General features: G+C 34.6%; 1 protein-coding gene across 4 annotated transcripts; it reads left to right on the top strand.

Moving 5' to 3' along the window:
• Positions 1-5,271: 5,271 nt before the first annotated feature.
• On the top strand, positions 5,272-16,617 carry IntS6 (integrator complex subunit 6). Of its 4 annotated transcripts, none has more exons than XM_046624228.2 (9): positions 5,272-5,579; positions 5,638-5,715; positions 7,557-7,796; positions 7,981-8,161; positions 9,765-10,492; positions 11,090-11,365; positions 11,620-11,959; positions 12,972-13,721; positions 15,450-16,617. In XM_046624228.2, the coding sequence occupies exons 1-9, from the start codon at positions 5,463-5,465 to the stop codon at positions 15,656-15,658; spliced, it is 2,919 nt and encodes a 972-aa protein (XP_046480184.1). In that variant the 5' UTR covers positions 5,272-5,462; the 3' UTR covers positions 15,659-16,617. The 4 variants fall into 4 exon arrangements, with proteins under 4 accessions (XP_046480184.1, XP_046480185.1, XP_046480187.1 ...); XM_046624229.2 differs by having other exon boundaries at positions 9,873-10,492; XM_046624231.2 differs by having other exon boundaries at positions 5,509-5,579; positions 5,638-6,081.
• Positions 16,618-18,762: the final 2,145 nt, after the last annotated feature.

An 18,762-nucleotide genomic window follows, 5' to 3' on the forward strand; every position in this document is an offset into this window, starting at 1 on the left:
TCTCTCGGCTCGCTGATCCTCTGTTCCGTAGATAGCAGGCGCATGTAATACACCCGTGGAAAGATAGTAGAAAGCGCGTCTAAGACATCTGGTGGATCTTTCGTGCAACAGGTCAAGATAAGCACAGCACACTAGTGCCACTTGAATCGTCTGTTCTTAATTTTTACGCCGCACTGTATATCTCTAACTTGAGTCGAACTCCGATTCCGACTCGGCTCCAACTTGACTCTGGCATACACTCGGTGTAAAAAATTTAGTTGCAAATACGATATTTATGGATGCTAATTTATTTCTGATATGACGTCACGTTCTATGAAATAGGGTGCTCCTAAACCGAATAGGTGAACTTAGTAAAAGCATTTCGCATACATGATTGTATACGTAATCTTGTATAAGCGATGTGCTGTCGACCTTCCCTGCCACCCGCTCATGTTTTCGTATTTCTGTATAATATTCGAAATCATGCAAACAGAGCCCTTGCAATGAGGCAGCGACAAACTTTTTATGATAATTATTCTATTATATTTCTGTTATACGTTAATCTAAATGTGTCACATTTTTACTTTTCAACGCTTATGGTGATGTAGGAACAGGGTCGAGATTATGTAATTTCACTTTTCAGATTTCCCACCATCCAAGTATTCTGATTAATTTGCGAAGTTTAGACACCCAATCGGAATGTTTGGATGGTGGAAAATACGAAAAGTGAAATTATATGGTCGACCCCTTGTATTAGTTTCTATTGGTGCTGTGCGACTGATCGATTAATCGGCAGCTTCAATTAATTATTTTTTCAGTTCATCGAGTTTTTCCGATTAATATGCTAATCAACGATTCCGGTTAATCGTATTTCCGATTAATCGATTAACCAGAGTTGCCTCATAATAATTCTGCAAGTCAATCGATATATAACTCTCAACTCATTTACAATGTGCAAAATATATATTCGTGTCTGACCGACGTATCTGAGTCATAAATCATATATACAGAATCTCGGTAACTTCCATAAATGGATTAATCGAAAAAACAATTAATTGGTTTGTAAAGTAATGTAAAGTATAGTGAAAAATACTATTTTTACAGCATGTCGATGTCGTAGTATCATTCGAAATGAGAACCCATTATTTATATCAAACTTTGTAAGCTATCTTGAGCAAGAAATGTTTTCTTCATATTTTCAATCTTCGTAGTCCCTACGTCCGGACTCGCAATCTTTAAGTCGATCGTAAAAACTCACATGACAATAAAGTCGCGCCTTTGAATGGCCATTTCAATCGTCGTAAAATAGTATATTGTATATCAAGAACGGTGAGTAAGAAAGTGATTTTAAGTTTGATGTTGCAAGGATAGTGATTACATTGGTAAATCACCTCCCGTACGTCTTACACGCGATTTTTTTTTAATATATATTTGCCTAGTCTCTTTAAAAGTTTGCGTTTCCCACATCTGCAGCGAATTCATGAAAATGGCAATTTTGGGCGCAAAAACAGTTCTTCAAGGGAGGTCGGAAAAAATAATATATCGTGATTACAAGTGCGGAAAGTAGTGGTAGTAGTAATGTAAACGCAGCATGAGCTGAAGCGAGCGCTGTAATCATACGAGTCAGATATGACCCATACGTGTGACACATGCTATTTTTTCCAACACCTGTGAAGAAGAGCTTGATTTAAGAAGCAAGGAACGTGCCATTAGCAGCACGTAACATTATAGTCAGGTAAATTACGCGCAATGACACGGTTGAAAGTGCATTTTAAACAAAAAAAAAAAAAGATAGAGAGTCGCATTTTAATGCACTATTTTTTCAGAATTTTTCCGGGTGTAAGTGTAAGTTCAAATTAACGGGTGTATCAATTTTTCATGCTCATCGAGTAAGTGCAAAACCCTGTACGAGGTTGAAGTTAGTAACGTGACGAAACTTCGGAAAAAGAATCCCTGTTTTTTTCAATTTCAGAACAGTTTGAAAGTACAATAATTGAAAGTTTAAAAAAAATATAAGTGTACAGTTTTGCTTCATTGCGATTTACTGAATCTCATTGTCAGATAATTCTGAGTTGTGAAGTAACTATTTTCATAGAAATGCATATCTAAGGCATCGCTGCATTCATTACATTACTAACTTCAACCTAATTCATTTGAATGTGAAGCCGTGTAAATTTCCAATCTTTTCGGCCACTCGTTTCCGAGATCATCGCTCGAGTTTGTCGGGACCGACCGACAGACCGACAAAAACCTGTTTTTCGAATACTGTAGATCCGAAAACGTGAAGATTTATTGAAATTAGAAAAATTCATTTTTGACCAAAACCTATACGTAGCCTATATTATCATAGATGATGAAGAGTAAAATAACGTTTCACAGATTCTAGTAAAGATTTCAACTACAGAAAAAGCCAAAATTTGTGAAAAAATTATTCAAACATATTAGAGATCAACAACGATCCAAAGCATTTAGGTGCATGGAACAGAAGATGTTAATTATTAAATTAGACGCTCACTATTCAGCAAATTTGGTTATTTTTTAATTTTCGAAAGATAAAATATTTCGCACGAACAAAAAATACGAATCTTCTCTTTTCACCTATACTTTATGTAAAAAAGGTTCGATGTATTTTCAAAAATTTGAGGTCAATACTTGTGTGCGATAATACAACACGGAATTGCCTATTATTTGTTTACCTTGAAAATCACGTTTAAACGATGCAATTGGTTACAATAAATTAAGCTTCTTATTTCCACTAACCGTAATGACTATAATGAGATAAAAATTCACTGTCATTAACATAAATATAAAACCAATGATACAAAAGCCCATTGTTTTAGAATTAGTCTCACATAACTGTCAAGTTAGTATACCCGAATAGGTTACTTTATTTTTGCTGGATAAAGTTACAATATTGAAAAAAAAAAATTATGCTCCAAAGGACCTCGGTTCGATACATACAATGTGAAGCCCGTTCGCTTAGGACTTTCGAGCTAGCTAGCAAACAATTACACGACACTTTTTTGTCATAGAACGATGGTGGTTGGTCAAAAGATTGCCGTATAGCATCAGATATAGATATCGTAGCTATAGATACGACTCATAAGTAACCGTAAGAAGAGAACTATTTTCGGCATATTTATTTAATTTTGAAAAAAAATAATGCGATTTCTTTTGAAACCTTGTACTCGTAGATTTCGATATTTGTCACCACGTTTGATGAAGTATTTCATCAATCGCTCGTTTGGCATTACCCATACAACTTTTTAACAGTAAATTCTTTGAAACCTGTATGAAATGTAGTGTGTGCATGAGTGTGTGTATACAAGTGTCACCTCGAAATTTGCTCTTATACACCACGCTTGTGTTTTAGTAGTACCTAATGGATAAAATCTTTATACCATTAATCTACCGGGAGTCTCTTGTGAAAGTGCCCACTCTGAGCCACGTGCCAGCGTATCGCCAACACAAGCCACAACTTTTGCGTGAGCCGAGCGTTGCGCTCAAACTCGACACTTTCACCAGAGACTCCCGGTATATAGATAGACACAAGTAATTGATCACACTCCCAACCCTTTAAAATGCAGAGAGAAAATTTAAGGACGTCAGGAAGGCTCAGGCAGGTTAAGATAGGTAAATTTGCACTCTATCCAACGAAATCAAATCGGTATCTATCCTTATCAATGCGTATTGATGGTATTTTAATAGTGGTCTGCAAAAACTTCAGAAACTAAATTTTTTGGTCAAGGCGCTGAGGAAAAAACATTTTCAAGTTTTCTCTACCACTAAGGAGGCAGGAGTACTAAAGGGGTGAAAAAAATTAGAATCGACAGTATTTCGAGACCTGTATTATTTAAATTCATTTCGTCAATACACATAATTGATATCAAGTGAGTGAAAATGTACGTAACCTGATCTGCATATTTGCTCAAAAATGATGAAATGTGATATTTAAAAAAAAAAAAAATGTACCGCGAATCGTCCCTGCAACCGAATCGAAATGGGCAACACGTTGCACTTCGCATATGTTTCGAAGAAATCAGCTTTGGCGTACTTGAGGAATCGTAGAAAATGAGTTTTAAATATGTTTGACACATTTCGAAATATATTTCAAGCGATAAGAAGGACTCTAGCGATCGGCGCGGCTTAAATCGAGTAGAAGTACCGGTCTCGCTGATAAGTCAAAATTTACTAATTTGCATAATCAATAAAAAGAGCCTGCGAAATTAAGGTAACTCGTTTGATGCAAAACTCCCCACACAGAATGTATCATGGAGCAAAACGTCAAGAATAAAGTTGTATCATTGCTTACGTCTCAAGCAGACACGCAAGATATGCAAAAAAGATATTTCGTTGTTACTTCGAGATTAACATATATTTATATTTTTTGGCAGAAATTAAATACGTTATTTACAGCTCTCATTGTTAGTCGTATCTATGTACCTTTCCCATACCTTGTACGTTCTAATATAGCAACCAAACGTTTTAAAATCTATGCCGTAGGTAATATCCTTCGTGTCGCGCATAGTTCAAAACTAAATGACGAATAAAAAACCGGTATATGTAAAAAATCCAATAAACGTTGAATCCTTGATCTTTCTCACACATCGCTTGTGCTTTGCAAAATAATCCGTATAATGAATTCTAAATCACGAAACTGTAATTCAAGTGTCGCGGTTTTTAACAAAGGTCCATATACATAGGTATACCCTCTGCCGCAGTAAAAACCGTTGTAAACTGCTATTCAAATAATATTACATACGTAGATATGCATGTGTGTATGTAACGTACATGTGATACACGTCTATTTTTAAGTAAATCAATGCAACTACGCCGTTATTCCGGTCTGCCCAGATGTTATTACAATGTTACGATACGTTGGAGATTCGAAGAGTCGTGAGTCGGATGTGGTCAAAGACGGGCGAAGGAAAATTTGATAATACAATTAAAAAGTATTTATTCGAATGACTCTTGGATTGATTCCGACGACTTAATCTGCTACCGCTTGATTATCATGCTAAAACAAACGCCAGTGGTGGCCTTGAATAATATGTCAGAATCAATCTAAGGGTCCGGTAGCGTAGAACTTGTGACAGACAGGCGAGTAGCCAGGCAAGCAGGCAGGCAAGCAGGACAGACGCACGGAAAAGCGTACGGGTAATCGTACACGCCGGGTTGCACACCGTTCAACGCATACAACGAAATGTCGGCGCGCCAAGGGGCAGGAGTGGGGGGGAGCCAATGCGGTGACGGTATCGACGTCACGTGGGCAGCTCGCAGGGAGCAAGACCGAAGAGACTGCGAGAGCAGACCTACCCAACTCACAATACCGTGCATTTCAGCTGCTGTCTACACGGCAGCTTAGCATACATCGGACGTAGGGAGCGTTGAATGGCCGCTGCTATGCGCTACGCTCTACAGCATTTAGTTAGCTAGTTTCAATCGCGCATACGACACACATTAGCCATAATAGTAACAGCAAAATGACTATAATTGTCTTTTTGATCGACACGTCGGCCTCTATGAATCAGAGGGCCTATTTGGGCGGGCGCCCTACGCTCTTGGACGTAGCCAAGAGCGCGGTGGAGACTTTCGTTAAGGTACGCTAGCTTTTCAAACGATTCCCCGTCAATATCCCTAACCGATATTATTTTCTAGGTGCGGCAGAGATCGCCGGAAAGCCGCGGGGACCGTTACATGCTGCTAACGTTCGAAGAACCTCCTCAAAATATCAAGGTACGTCCGCGTTTCAGCCATTCCTGCCATGTTGACTCCTCGAGTTTTCCGTTCGCTGCCGGATTTCGACCCTAGTTTACCTCCGACACAAGCCCCATTATAGAAAACTACATCCATGGTTGCACGAACGGGTTACGAACGAGCCGTGACCGTGATATCCTGGAAATTATTGCTGCTTCTGGGTTAAATTATTCCATCTATCGGGGATCAACGTGCCCCCTGCGATTTGTCGTCCTCTGCTGACGATGGGAGAGAGGTGCACACTGGGTAATCTTCCCGAGCATCGCCGGTGGGAGAAACTCACAATCACCGCGCCCCCTACCGCCCGCCACGCATTGCATTGACACAGCCCTGAGGTCGCCTGAGGTGTGTGACAGAGGCTGATTGCGAACGTCGAGCGGCAACCGCACGCCTCCTAGAAATTAATTACAATGTAGTAAAAACTTGTTGTAATTACGACTATGACTATTTCTCATTGATCCAATGAAGATGAGTTATTGGTAATCGATGTTGAATGTTGAATGATTGATTCTGAAATTTCTCGGGGCTATTTTACCCATTTCACTGCCACAACTTGAAAATAAGTTTACAAATTTCGTTATGCTTTTTCCTGGGTATAACTACCGTTTTTTAATGTTTCTCAAATTCACAGATCTTTGAGGATCCTGCGAACTAATCTCAATCAAACACCGCCATATACTACCAGATGTTAGGAATATCTTTAACAAGAATCCAATAAACTGGATCGCTTTCTGGTTGACATCAATATCCCTCAGCTGATATTTAAGAAATTGGCTCGATAATCAGCAGCATACTTTCTAAACTACTTGAGAATTTAAGATTTTCACCTCGGATCTCGCACATTGAAAAAGCTTAATAGTCACTCATTCACTGGAATAAAGTTGAAAATTTCTATTGAATCCAGTTTTTTCAAATAGCTAAGAATAATGACATGCTTCACAAGTTGATAGTGTAGTAGAACTTCAGTTGTGCAGCATACGAGAAAAAAAGGGAAATTAATTTGTTTTACATCTTTATTAAATATCTTGCATTACAAAGATTTGTTGAATATGAAGCTAGCATATTCATGCATATGTGACTTGAATCACAATTGCAAAGTTCCTTTATGTTTTATTGATTGAACTGTCCTTGATACAACTGCAAAGGCATCTATGTTAATTGAGCAACACTGCACCCCAACTTGAACTGGACCATCTTGTTTTGGATTCGAACAAACAAGAGAAGGTTCCAAACTTTCCAATCTGAATTTGCTTACGGGATATTTTGAAATATAATTTTGAATTGTAGAAAAAGATTTCCTTGAAAGTTAAATTTCCTTCAAAGCCTGTAAATTCAGATATTCAAAATTTCCACTTCACTAATGTTGATTGTTTCATCATCTTGGCTTGCTATCAGCCTTAATTACAGCATAATATTATAAAGCTTAATTATTAAAACGGCAGATTACAATGATTTTAAACTTGAAATTATTTATATGGACAATGCTTGTGGAAGGAGAATTTTTTCTTTCCCCATTATGTTTTACCTTAAAATTAAAAAATCTTGACAAAGCTTTTTTGTGTTTAAATGAAAACAGAGGTGTCAATTTATCGTAAAATCATCTTGTTTTAATTTTAAATCGAGCGCTTCGCCATTTTTATAATTTAGTGTCGAATCATTGCATTATATTAAGTCATTCCTGAGACACAATCGTGAGACGTGATATTTTTAAGTTGTGACAATTTTTTAACCTTTCCCCAATTTAAGGGTATTCTAAACGAAAATAAATAATAAACTTAATAATAAAATATGACTGGATAATCACTAAATTTTATTTACAGGCAGGCTGGAAGGAAAACTTGGCAACTTTTATGAACGAGTTGAAAAACTTACAATGTGTTGGCCTTACGACCTTGGGTGCAGCTCTGAAGCACGCCTTGGATGTCCTCAATATCAACCGTATGCAGACAGGTATCGATACATATGGTCAAGGCAGATGTCCATTTTATTTGGAGCCCTCAGTCATAGTTGTGATCACGGATGGTGGGAAATATACAGCTAATGGAGGAGTACAACAGGATGTGAGTGAATAAGTATAAATATAATATAATTGATTCAGCGATAAGTTGATGTTTTATTCATACAATTGCGGCGATTAATTTATAAATAACATGAGGATTTGATGCACTAGTTTGTTGTGATGCTTATTTTCCAATTTAATACGCTTACTCAGTAACGAATACTTATTTTGTTTTTGATTTACAGTTTGTGCTACCCATGCATTCACCTATACCTGGTACAGAGCTAACGAAAGAACCATTCAGATGGGATCAGAGATTGTTTTCTTTGGTCTTGAGACTATCTGGTACCCCAGCTGTGGAACGAGATACTGGACTTGTAGCCAGTGATTCATCACCGATCGATGCTATGTGTGAAGTCACTGGAGGTAAATTTTTTTTTTATGTATATGTACTCAAATAAACGAAGTACAGGCATTTTTGTCTGAAGTAAGCTTCACGTACAAGAAACTGGTAACATATGCATCTTTTTTAGAGAGGTATGTAAAAATTACAGGGATAGTTTCGAACAAATCACAGTTCTTCACAAGAGCAAGTCAGAATTTGTAAGATGTGACCTCTCATAATCATATATAATCAAGTTGAAAACAATTGCTTCGAGGTGGTATGTACGAAGGAACGACTGTCAAAATGGGTGAATTTTAGAAATTTATAAATCTACAACCAACTGTTCAATTTGATCAAATTTTTTTTTTTTTTGTTCAAAACAATGAAGACCAAACTTGCATGTTTTTTTTCTATTAGAATCAATTTATAAGAAGCATCATTATTGACATAAACCGATCAAATTTAGAGATGGTATTCTTGTATTGTTTATTATCTTTGCCATGATACATTTTTTTTTTTTCTTTTTCGGTAAATTGGTAACTGTTTAAGAATTTAAATTTGTTTTTACGACCGAAATTTATGACTTTTCCTATATTGTAACAGAAAAACATGATAAATATTTTTAAAAACTGAAATAGCGGCAGAAGATCAATTATTTCGATCATAGACATTGCACTAAGATCACAGACTAAACGGTTCAGTCGTTTTTAGAGATATCCTGTGCACTGAAAAATATGTCTGCGCAAAATGGTTGATAACCATATTGTCCATAACAATGCTTCTTGTTAATTGATTCTAATAAAAAGGATATGCAAATAAATCTCTCCATAATTTTGAATAACAAAAACCCCAATCGAATTGAATACGTTTGTCAAGGCATAAATTCCCAAAATTCACACACTTTTTCAGCTATATATTCATATTATACCCCTTTAATTGTAGACTGTACCCATCATTCAATATTTTAGAAGTTTCGTGCAATAAGTTTACAATGACACTGTTCTGAGCCAATGACTATAGAACATGACCCTACTTCTGTAATCAAGAGTACACAACGCTTGACAATGTCTTAAGAAATATTCTTGACAAGTATCAAATTCACAACAATCTAATGGAAGCCTTGCAATATTGTTTGTTGAGCCCGAAATAGCTTTATTGTAGGATCTGCCTATTGTATTCCAGGCAAGCTAAAGTTTGGCAACTGCTTTCAAAATTACAGTATGTAACTAACAAAAACGTCATATCATAAATTCTGATTTTTAACTGACTGATACTTTCAAATACTGATAGAAAAATTTTGTAATAAATCCTCTGCATCAAGGCACTAATTCAAAACATATCAATGGTTGAAAATATCACTGCACAAGGTGTATAAGTTCGTACCGCTCTTAAAAACCTAAACATTATTTTTATTGTGTTTATATTTCATCTTTTAAATACATTTGAATAAAATCTGTAATTTGTGCGCATTATATTATATGTTCAAGTTCTGAGGTATTCAGCTGACTGAAATTATATTGCAGCAAAAAATTTGAATATTTATAGTTACTCGAATAGAAAATTGAACCTCCTCATTATAGAATGAAGAAAATTATTAACTAATGACGAATTTTATGTTAATTTCTGATACTACTCCTATCTCAGGTCGTTCGTATTGCATAACGTCACATAGAATGATGATGCAGTGCATAGATTCACTGGTTCAGAAGGTCCAGTCTGGAGTTGTAATAAACTTTGAAAAAATTGGTCCAGATCCACCGCCTCTGGCGAACGATGCACAGCATCCAGACGATGATGACAATGAGGATGAAATGAATCTATTGAATGGTACTAGACCTCAGTTCCCTCCGAATACAATGGCGCCTGGCAATACCGCCTGGCATTCGTGTCGAAGGTTAATTTATGTACCACGATCAGCACAGAAGGGCTTTGCGGTAGGCTTTTGGCCAATTCCCGAAAGTTTCTGGCCTGATCTCAGTGCCAGTTCTTTGCCGCCAAGGTCTGCACATCCAAATGTGAAGTTTACTTGCACTAGTCAAGAACCGATGGTTATTGAAAATCTGCCTTTCGACAAATATGAACTTGAACCAAGTCCTCTGACACAGTATATTCTTGCAAGAAAACAGCCGACAGTTTGTTGGCAAGTTTTTGTGGCCAACTCTTACAAGTCAAGCGAAGTTGGACACCCGTTTGGATACCTAAAAGCTAGCACAAACCTTACCTGCGTCAACTTGTTTGTCATGCCATATAATTATCCAGTGCTGCTTCCACTTTTGGAAGAACTTTTTAAAGTGCATCGATTAAAACCATCAAATGAATGGCGAACCCAGTTTCAAAATTACATGAGGACTATGCCCACGTACTACGCATCAGTAAGTAGAAATATAATTATTTTTCAATTCAACCGTTCAAGTATAGTTATGGTGTGCAGATTTCCGAGACAATTATTGAGATTAATATATTACCTTTATTTCAATACTGTACATGTGTCACTGCACCAATTATCAGGCAGCATTTCACATTCCCAATTTTTTTTAGTCTACAATTAAATTGTTTTGTAGGGCATGACATGCTAAAAATATACCTAAACTTTTCGACATCCAAGTACGATGGTAATCCGAACAGACCTGTTGAATTTTCACAATTGTTTAGAAGCATTACTTTTACACTTAATTTTTACACTAATGATATATTTGAATTGTAGGTAAATGGAATTTTATACCCTAAACAGGTGCCTGAAAATTGGTGAAATCATCCACATATTATTAGAATCTTTGGTGTAAATTGTCAATATACTCATACGCTACTGACTCTGTTTTATCTATAACGATATTAAAGCCAGTAAATATATTTATCTTATTCAGGCATAAAATAATTTTAAGTCAGAATCAATTATAGCTATTACTTATCGTCGAATTTCTCTCTAATCTACTAAAAAAAAACTTATAATTATATTTTTTAATTTGTAGTCATTAAGAAGAGCGCTAACACGTATGGGTGCTCCTACTCCACTGGCTCAGACGTTGATTCCAGACAACATGGACAATTCCTTGTCATACAGTGTTTTAAACTATTTAAAACGGTTAAAAAATCAAGCTAAAATAGAGTTTGAAAAACTTTGTAACGAAGTGATTTCAAAGCAAGTGGCTAATGCTAATTTAAATAAAACTTTAGTGAATTGTAACTCAACAACTGTGACTGAAGGAGTTCGCGTTATGCCGCGAACACCATTGAAGAAAGATCTGGTAAGAAAAAATCGACTGTTATAGGTTTAAGGATGAGTGCTAGTTTAAAGTTTTCGATTACATGCCTGACAATTATTGTGATTTACCACATTTCTGGTTGTCTTCAATATGAACATTCACGTTAAGTCTTATTGTAGCACCCTCAAACTGTGTTATCGCCAAACATTTGGCCATATTCGTTATGTAATATGATTGTGTGTTTGGTTCATCAAAAATACTAAGACAAGCTTTTACAAGATTCATGATTATTCCAGGTATCACATCCATTGTTGCAAGACAAATTCACAGGGCTCAGAGATCAGCTTAACGAGTTTGGTGGGTTCGTAGTTGGACTTGTCAGAAATCAGCAGCAGCAGCGAGGGGCACAAAGTTATAGAAATGCATTTGATGTTCCAAGAAAATCACTGCTGGATCAAGTTGTTCGGATGCGAGCGAACTTTCTACAGCCTGGATTATTACATACAAAGTTATTAGATGATGATTATGTCCATTCAATGCCTGTAGCGCAAATGGGAAATTATCAGGAATATCTTAAACGAATGACTCCACCTTTGAGAGAGATAGAAAGCGCCCCAGTGAGGCAACACATGTTTGGTAAGTATCCTTGTAATTCACATTTTAACTTTTGCTAATTAAGCTAACCATAATAAGACTTTCAGAGTGTCTACTGTATGGAAGAACCCTGAAAATTTGGAATTTTCATGTAAAAATCTGAAAATCTCGGGGAATTGTTGATCAGTGAATAAATTCTTATTTATACTCTTCAAATAGCCAATTTGGAACTAAAAAATTATTTTATTCAAAACTTAGTGCGAGATCGAATATCCAATGAAAATGCCCAAAATTGTTCGAAAAGATAATCTGTAGAGTGTGATAAGCGCCGTTTGATTAAAATATGGACGAAAAATCATGCTTTCAGTACACCTAAAAAAGTTATGAAAATTACCTGAAAAACCTTGAATTCACGGGGAATTTCAGTGCTAGGTTGTAGTGGACCCTATAAGTAGTCCCTGCATGTAAATCGATTATTATTTTTAAGATTAAAGTCTACCAATTTATTTGAAAGGATTGCATATAATTTAAAAACCTGTAATAATTTGTATCGCAAAAGCATTATACATAGACAGATGCTGTAGAGCTTCGGGCTTGCATCATTCCTAACAAAAACAGCATTTTTCTATCCTGTAATGGAGCAATTTGTTAAAAGATAATATGATTTTCCCACGTGATCCTTGTCTCTTTGGTCAACACTTGCCACTAAACTATTATAAAAGAAACTGAACAATTTTTTAGAAACAATCTTTCAAATATATCCAAACAATTGTCATCCGCAACTGTTTTAGATCTGAAATACAGTTTGATAATCCCACCTCGAATTGATAATTTTTAAATACAATTAGCAGCATAGTACATACGCGTCAAACATTTAGGTTAAATAAGGAGCATTACTTTGGACTTGTTAATACAGTATCGTATCACTTATAATTAATAGTTTGCAACTTTTTTCACTGTCGTATATACCACCACAAAAGTTTTTGCTGCATAAAATCTTAACTTACATTGGTAATTGACATCTAAAACTAAGTTTCTTTTTTTACTGTTCCAGGTAATCCTTTCAAAATAGACAAAAAAATGATGGTCGACGAGGCTGACATAGACATGGTTGGAGCTACTTCCTCGAATTTGAAAACGGGAAGCTTAAAGCGAGCCGCACCACCTTCGGATAGTGGAGGCCTGCCTGCAACTAGGCCCCCTCCAAACAAACGGAAACCAGGACCAATCCCTAAAGATGTTATTGTAAGGCGACCATCGTATTCCCCTGTCAACACTCCGCCAAGTTCGCCAATACCATGGATGGATGAGACGAAAAACCAGGTTGTGCCTACTGCCAATTCCATTAATATATCTAACTTGTCAAGTGCCTCTGGTAGTCTGAATTTACTATCCCAAATTGTGCCGGATAAATTGGTAAATGGTTTGGCTGAGATTCCAGCAATGCCACCTTTCGAACCAATGCCAATTGAACCAGACGTTATCCATTCTGAAGCTCTTCCCGCATCAACTCGAATAACGTTAAACAACTTTGATGCATCAAAGTGTGAGAATATAACTGAGAAGCTGGATGAAATAAAAACTGATCAAAACAGTTTACTAGTTAATGATTATGAAGAAAATCCTAATAATCTGAAGGTTGAAAATTGCAATGACGAACAACTTACTAATCATGTTGACGAAAAGCGAGAGACCAAGATCGAAAAGGATAAACCACTACCAAAGAAAGAGTTGGAGGAAATAAGAAAACACAATTTGTCCATCAGAGAATCTGTGTATAAAGAAGTACGAAGACGAGGAAAAAGTAAGTATTTTCATTTTGTGTAATCTGATCGAAATACTGACAAAATGTTGAACAAAATTTACTCAATCCTATCGGGATATTTCGAGATAACAATTGTGTAGGATTCTTTATTTATGCTTATTTCTTTATGCCAAATTATTTAATCATACTAATGTTACAATGTACCAGAAGCTGATTTATCTACAAAGTTTTTATCTAAAAACGGCTGAATTGTTGATTTCTCCAAAAAATTTTCTGAACAATTTCTCAAGACTTATTGCTTGTAATTAAGTACATGAAAACCTAACATGGTCTTCAGTATAGCATTACCGTTCATCTTGTAAGTTTCGGTACACATGTTTACTAAAATGTCGTGTTTCATAGTTTTTAACATAATAAAAGCATCTGTAGATATGTCTAAACTAAAACATTTAATAACACTATTTCATTTTCAAATTTGTAGCAGTGAATTAATAGTTCGTTAGTTCAGACTTCGTTGTCCATAAAGTACATTTTTTATCTTGACAACAGTTGACAACTATTAAATTCCAAAATTTTCAGACAATCTCACTGTTCCAGTATTACTTTTTACTAAGAGTGTGTTAGTTTATGCATTTTTGTTTGAGTTGAATTCGATCACTTACAGAACTATCAACATTGAGATTAAATTTAATTTCCTATTGTATGGATGAACAGGTAATGTGAAAAAAAAACTCCATTGAAATTATTTCATTTCTCTTGACGTGTCAATTTTTATTGATTCTCTTCATCGTAAATCACGTGACTGTGCATGAATAAGACGCGTCGACTGATTCAACAAATCAGGGTAAATTTATGAAAAATCTGAAATCGTGGCCAGAAATCTGGAATATGTTTGAAAAAATTATAATCCCCCTTAAACAATAAAACAGTTATGTATTTGGAGTTGTGGCTAATATTGCATTCGTAAAACTTAAAATTCATCTTATATGCTTGATATACTGTAGCTGATCACTATAGCCACAGTGAGTTTCTGATTAACGTATTCAATGACTAAACTTTGGACAATATACTTGTAATGTAATGTACGCTAGTACATTGAATTGAAAATTGAGTATATCGATATCTTACGATTTCTTCAAACTGTAACTGCCACTTGGAAAATATGAAAAATGGGTTTTGCATAAAATTTTGCCAACTCGACCAAACTTTTATACGTACTTACATAATAGCCAAGAAAGTTAGGAAAAACAGCGTTTTTGCTGCTGAACGTGTTGAAAAAATTGCAAAAATTCATTTTGAAGTTTCAGTTAACACTTTGACTCGCTTATTCTCGTATTCATTGAACTATTATCAATTAACGAATTAGTATTATTATGGTAATATTGAGTGTCGTAACTCATACGAACTCGGTGACTTTATTTATTATCAAGTCACTTCAGTATCTATTTGAAAAATCGATCCCATTTAGCAGTTTCAAGTTTTTACAACTAATATTTCTCGACTACTCACCTCAAATTTACAAATCCCAGCATTGACTGACGCAGTGCAGATCCGAGTTCTATTCCATATAAAAAGTTAACCTTTCAAAATCGTTTTGTTTACTTTTTTTGTGAGATTCGCACTATGAAAATCTCAATTCTTGGGTTCTAGTATTGGCTTTCAGCACATTTGCTTAGAGATTTTTAGACGGTCAATCTAAGACTTTGAGGTGGATTAAATAAAGAAAATAAAGTCCTGAGATTTATGAATAAAACTTGTATGTTACAGATTATGCCGCGCTATTTTCGCATTTGCACCAAATACAAGGAACTTTAGATATACGGCTCGCGTTTGTACGCGATGTTATTAAAGAATCGTTGCGGTTTAAACGACGTAATCTAGCAACATTATTAGAAGAATATCTTCAAACGATACAAGAAGATGGCCGAACAATGAATCATAAGGTGAACAACAATGGTGCAACGAAAATAAGCTAAGCACTTCATAGTTTAAACAGGGCATTATATATTGTTGAAATTAAAGTAATAATGTTCACATGAATGAGAAACTGTACCGTACAAAGGCTTGACAAACTAGAGTTCAGCGATCTGTGAGAAAAAAGTAAAAAATTTTTAAGATGACACAGATAGTGAGGTTTAGTGATGCGCGTGGAAATTTGCATAGTAATTAATAATTACCTATAAATCTAATGAAACATAGCTTCGTGGTTTATCATGTGATGAAATGCAATTTTTACGAAATATAACTCGACTACAAAATTTTGAAATATCCAGCTGGTGGAACTGTTGGAAACAAAAAAAAAAGGCTGATGAATAAAATCTGAATATTAAAAGTACAATGAGTATACGTTGAACTAGTTAAATTCTTGTGCACCTCAGAAATTACATTCAAATTCAACTGAATATTCCAATCACGTTGTACAATTCCAAAATGTAACGTAATTGATATTTTGCGCACTTTGTACTTTATTGCAGTGTATATATGACCATATGTCTAGTTGATATAAATTAATTGAACAACGCATTATGAATGGTAAAAGTAAAAAATGACCAACACTTCTGCCAATGCTTTGTTTCAAAGCATTTCATATCAGATCAGTAACATAACATTGTATTCAAAACCTAGCATTGTATTTTTGTAACGAAATCTTTTTTTGCGCAAAAGAACGGCAGAATGATGTTACAAAAATAGCAATATATGCCAATATTAACTTTTAAGTATATTCATTTTAAGGTATTATAATCAAATCCAATGTTGATCACTGTGTACATTTTGTTATATATACATATTATATTTGTTGACTTAGCAAAGTCGAGCTCTAGAAACGGAATATTACGTTGAAGATAAGAAAAAACGAAAAAACAAAAAAAAAAAAAAATCTGTAACAGTAGTAAAAAGCTGTGAAAATTTTAGAATTTGTTTGAAACAGATTTTCGCGGATCACACATTGTAAAAAGTCACATTCTGTAGTTGAAAAAACAAACAAAGAAAAATATTAAATATTTTACCATGTATTTTACTAAATTAAAAGGAACTGGAAAATTGAAACGTCTTGTTGGAATAAATTTTCTTATCCAAAATTCAGTACATTACATTTCAGTAAATTCTTGTGTAAGGTGTCAAGATGTTCACCTAATACGTTTTTCCTAATTTGTTTCCTAAATTCTCTCTGTTACAACCCTTTACGATTCGATTTGTCAAGTATTCTTCGTGTTAAATGTCGAGTTTCCAATATAATCTTCAATAATAATTCCTCGCACTTTCAAGCCTGGATACTAGCAAGGTAATTTTTTTGTTATAAATTCAGAACCCATTAATATAATCAATAACACCAGCATTGTGTAGTTTGATTCTGAACTAGTCAACGATCAATGAAATACACTGAATTGAAATTTTGATTATTCTAATAGTGCTGGTAAAGCGCGATTACGTTTGTATATTCAGATATTTGATCATGCGGCAATAATTTATCACAAGAGTGTGACTGAAACATTCTGTTGATATCATCAGAAAAAATGGAAAACTGACCTTAGTATAATGATGACTCTACTCTGTTATTCAAGAGCCATGTTGGATTGGTTTTACTATATAGCAAAATTATATGATTTCACTCAGAAGTTTAAAACAACAGTTGCCCAGATTCTAGGTAAATGATGAATAAGCAATGATTAATAAGTCGGTATGTTGGAAATTTTAGGTGAGTTACAATTGAATGTCGTGTGTAATGTGTAAGAAGAATCTTCAGAAAATTTATTTGATGATGTCAACATCTATTTACTTCTGCACTGAGAATATAGATATAGCATAAACAAGATATATCAATATGTCCTGCCCTTTACAAAATTTTTAGCACACTGTACAGTAAATGGATCTTTATTTATTGTTCAAAGATTTAGATATTTAATGTAAGTTAATGATGTAAATAATGTGTTTTTTTTTTATTGGAGCCCAGCTGAGTCCGTTGGACAATGACGCTATACGCTTAATAGCTCCTACTAAAAATAAAGCAAAACACTAAGTGCGATTCTGTAATTTATCGATTATAAGAACATGTTTCGAAGAATAGCTTACGTATTTACAATTCGCTATGTGTAATTGATGTATGAGCCAATAGTGTGTTTGACTTTCATATCGATAACTCGTGTGTTAAAATCCGAAACAAAAATGTTAAAAATGGCTGCCATGCCTGTTTCCAGCGGCTTGCACAGCACTATAGAAGGTACGAAATGAAAGTTGAATTCTTTCATTGATTTGCGAAGATATTCGATAAGTAGTTAACGTGTGAAAGGAAGTTTCTCTCTCTGACATTTTTAAGTCATCAAAGATGATTCTATACCAAGTTATCTGATTGATAATAACAACCTTGTGTAGATGGTTTCTTTGATATGAAAAGGATAATTGACAGTATTGTCCAAATAATTACAGAGCTAATACATAAAGGTATTTGCACTGAAAATAACTGAAAAGCACAGAAATGAAACAGAAAGAAAGTTTAATTTTACATGATAACCATGTAAAAATCCTTGGAAGAAGATAGAGATTGTTAAAACTGACTGAAAATTGTTTGTCGAGTAATCATATTTGTGATAGTGTTTATAAGATTTTATGACGCCTAAAGTTGTGTTAAAATTTTCCTCTAGTATAAAAAAATATTCATGTTTTCACATCTCGATTAAACAAGTTTCGTTTTGTTTTAAAAATGATAATATAATCTATGAGGTTGTTCTCTTTTTAAACAATGCACATTTTTTAAATACCTACTATTAACGTAGTGCACTATCCTTACCGTGTAAATATTGTAAATTGTAAATAGAATTAAAATTGATATTGAAACAATCGTTTCATTTTTACATTTATATTTCACAAGAAAAAAAAATAAAAAAAAATACGGTGAATGAGAATAAAAGAAACAAAACAATAAAATGGATTTCAATAAGCTGATTAGGGGTTTGTCATTTCTTGCCATTTTCGAATATCTGGTGAAGTTGTGAAGGTGAATAGGCATGGTATAACATATAGCACAAATTAGCCTATACACAGGAAAGATTTCATGGTCTGTAACGTTTTGCATATTTCAATA

This window comes from Neodiprion pinetum, chromosome 4 (genome assembly GCF_021155775.2).
Source record: "Neodiprion pinetum isolate iyNeoPine1 chromosome 4, iyNeoPine1.2, whole genome shotgun sequence".
Lineage (NCBI taxonomy): Eukaryota > Metazoa > Arthropoda > Insecta > Hymenoptera > Diprionidae > Neodiprion > Neodiprion pinetum.